The 3,785-nt window shown below is 43.4% G+C and overlaps 1 protein-coding gene across 10 annotated transcripts in view; it reads left to right on the forward strand.

Moving 5' to 3' along the window:
* LOC111252610 (uncharacterized) overlaps positions 1-3,171 on the forward strand; it is a 70,670-nt gene extending 67,499 nt beyond the window's left edge. For all 10 annotated transcript variants that reach the window (XM_086991985.1, XM_086991986.1, XM_086991988.1 and 7 more), the window contains one exon: positions 229-3,171. In XM_086991985.1, coding sequence (XP_086848111.1) covers positions 229-287 — 59 coding nt within the window. In that variant the 3' untranslated portion in view covers positions 288-3,171. The remainder of the gene's footprint in view (positions 1-228) is intronic.
* The last annotated feature ends 614 nt before the right edge of the window (positions 3,172-3,785 follow it).

Below are 3,785 nucleotides of genomic sequence, written 5' to 3' on the forward strand. Positions count from 1 at the left end.
TATATATATAAATTATCATGTGTTTGTGTTAAATATCTCTTTTGCTATCCTGGTCTACAACACGAATGTCTGCGTCTGCATTATAAATCCAATTAGGCGCTTCAGACTTCATAATATATAATAGCTGATACGATCCATAGCCGAGTTACTAGTAATTGCCACAAGTTTGTGCCGTTAGATAAATCATACCAAATTAACTTCTGCTTTTTACCACTGCTGAATTTCTAGTAGCGGCGGCTGTTCGGGCAGCTGGCGCCTCGCAAGAAAACGAGGATGAAGAGAAATGAAAAATCCTTTAATGGCGATGACGCAAATGGTCATGGTGATGATGATCATGATGAAGAAAAGGATGCTCATCAGCGTGAAAATGGATCGGTCTGGGGCACGAAGATGAAACATGACAACTTCGCTGCCGTTATTGATGTTGTACGCTTACACGTAGATTGCCGAGAGTCGCCGATGATCCAGCGACTACAACGGGGAAGTTGTCTCATAACGGGGAAGCGCGGTCCTATCCGATCTGGTCCGATATTGGTATCAGGAAGTCTGAACCAAAATGAATCAAAACAAAAAACAAGCAATCACACATCACCACTTGCTATCGGTCGACCGCAGCCAGCGGTTTAGTGCACGCATGAATCCATCACCTGTCTAGCTTAGTGACACGACACCGAAGTGATGGCAGAGTAAGGGACTATGGTGCACAACTAATTAATGAACGCGCACCGTATCGTACTGCAGCGGTAGGAGCACCAGCGTTGACCAACTACAGCAATCAAGAATCGCTTTAAGTGAACATAGTCTATATATGGACAGCACGGAAACGACGTTGAAGCAAACAAAATGCGGCTGAGGGCTATCGTAAATGCTACAGCGACCTCACACGAGGTTTCATGACTTGGAACCTCGCTACCTACAATCGTGGTTGCAGAAATCCTCATGAGGTCATACGATGACGCGCTCGCGTGATCGACTTCTACGCCAGCTGTCATTGAGAGATGAGAATCGTCGCATCAAAAAAGACGAAAGCGGTAAGCAAAGGAGCAACGCTTCAAAATCGGATCACATTGTCGTCGAGTTCTACAACGCGTCGGTACGTCAAGCCACCGATATTTTATGACATGATATAATCCGCCGTGCGACGTTATCGTAGGATGCTGTGGGCTGCAGTGTTGCGGCCAGACTCAGTCATACTCGACAAGTCTACATCTGTTGCAGGCTTATACCGCTTACTAACAACGTCGTGGGGGGTCAGGAGAATCCAGAAGATCTGGCCCCTCCGATCAACCAACCCACCCCATCGTTGTTGTGATTAATTTTGAAGAGCTTGTATTGATCGTAATGTGTGATTATAATAGATGAAATGGGTAATTAGTTAGCTACATATTGAGAGACCGAAAACGAAGAGGTGAAAGAAAAAGAGATGATAGGAAAAAAGAAAAAATGACCGTGAGTGATGATTATAGCAGTCAGTCGTATTGACGCAAGGGAGAACCGTCCACTGGCTCCAGCGTTTTCCCTGGGTCGTTACCGGCAGCTTTCCTGAGTTGTCAGTTTTCAAACTCCTGTACTTTGTCGGTTTTTCTACAAAGTCCGCAGCAACGCCGTTGACTCGTCGGCTCCAATTATCGGAATCCTAAGATTTCGAATTCGAGATTCCGAAAGTCGCTGCAGCAGCCTGACCTTGCTGGCCGACCGGGGGCGTTGGTGCGTCCGGCTTCCTTTACGTCGCCCGCATGACATGTGCGCTCGAATTTGCTTGTCGTCTTCCGCCTGTCGGCACGCTGCCCTGGACGATATTCTGACCACGGTCAGACACCGACCCATATACTAACAAAGCAAGCTATGAATCAATAAAAAGAAACGAAACCTAACATATGGTAGAAGGACGAAGGCCACTAGGGGATCTCCAGTAGTTGAACTAGTTGTCGTTATAGAATGTGTTTCTTCCTTGTAAGTTTGGGTAGACACTCTTTTTTTGAGAGTGCCCGTTTTCGGTGATGACGATGATGATAATGACGATGAGTTTAGCTTAGGCCACTTTTTTCGGCCTATGCCTGTGCACAGATGGGGTTCTCTATCGGCTCTAATAGGTTCTGTTACACAATATACCCATTAGTTGTTAGATACCAACATTACGTCGTCCTTATATATAGACCAAAACGAGCTTCCAGCAATAGCAGTGGCAGCAGCGACATCCGCTTTCAAAGCAGATCGACGTCTCCCCAATATAATTGCTTCCATTTCGTTGCAGAAGCACGATACATCCATCCATGCATATATAAGCATATATAAAATACGTTATGTACACCATATATAAAATAAACGTACATACCACAACACCGTACGATACGAAAGGCAGGATGGCGCGAACGCAACAAACAAACTTCTATACCTGTAATAGAAGTCTGCAGTAAGTGAGTCGAGTGATCAAGTGATTTCTGTGATCAGAGATGTCATAGGTGGCCCACAAGTTCCTCCTGGTGGAGCTTGTAAGTGGGTTTTTTCACAAGCGAATATATCGAACATGCGTTACGGGATCGTTCGTGCTGGCGACGCTGTTACATTCGGACGTCTTCCCGTGGACTAGTCAAGAATCTCCTCTGGCGGTCTTTGGACAGCAGCAGTCTTCTGTTATAACTGACTGAAATACATACTATGCCCGTGTCAATCCACCAGAAACGGTCAAAAATTTATCGCGTTATTCGTTATTACCTTCGTCTAATTGCCCCGGCCTAATGATGACGATGATGACGGCAACAATGGTGTCGACCATGCAGGCTGAAAATTATATGATACAATAGAAACAAAAGCAAAATTGAAAACGAGTTTCCTGTGGCCCGATGGTGCGCGGACGTTCGCACGATTTTTTAAGAATGCCGTAAAAATATGTATTAACCAGCCGCAGCGAAATGAAAAGTTTCCGGTAATATCTATATAATAAAGAAAAAAAAAAAAAGGTGACAATGAAAATCACTAATAAGGTGCGACAAGAAAGAGATAGTCGGAAGTAATCAATTTATGTGATGGACAGTAACCCTGTGAGAAGATGTGACTATTGACCTTGATCTACTGATTGTACGCATAGTATGATTGTTGCTGTTGGCCTTATTACGTCCCATAATATGCAATTTCTATACTTACATCTTTGTCGCTGTCGTCGTCGTCGTCAGAAGGTGGCGGTCAATGACGGAGCCGCTCGGAAAGGGGAGCAAACGAGAGCCATCCGTCAGTGTGATTGTGACGAAGGCTAGAATCGAACCCCGATAAGTTGTAAATTAGCAGCGGGTGACTGCGTCTGCTTCCATGTGTATGTTGAAACCAATAGTCATTGTTGATCCTACAGAAATTTTTAAGACAATTACGATTTTTGCCGTTGATGTTGATTGATGTTGGCCAGATGTTTCGTTTTGAAAGAGTTAAAATTCGTTTTTCCTCTATTAAAAGAAAAACTTATCCTAAAATTTAGTCATATCAGAACTTGAAGATTTGCGTACATGTCCAGAGACTGCGATGCGTCTTGATACGACGACTGTTTAACAAATGAGCTTATATACCATGAACGAAAGGAAGTGAAACAGTGTATGCGTTTGTGTGCATCATACAGATTCCAAACAATGACGAATGATAATGATGATCCTGAATGATGGCGGTGTTGATGATGATCTGAAAACGTGTGACAAAGAGCAAAACCAGATAGGAAGCGAGCGAGATAAAGGATATATCTATATACCTAAATAATTATTGCTATATATATATATATATATATATATATATATATATAT

Source organism: Varroa destructor, unplaced genomic scaffold (assembly GCF_002443255.2).
Source record: "Varroa destructor unplaced genomic scaffold, Vdes_3.0 BEIS01000006.1, whole genome shotgun sequence".
Taxonomy (NCBI): Eukaryota; Metazoa; Arthropoda; class Arachnida; order Mesostigmata; family Varroidae; genus Varroa; species Varroa destructor.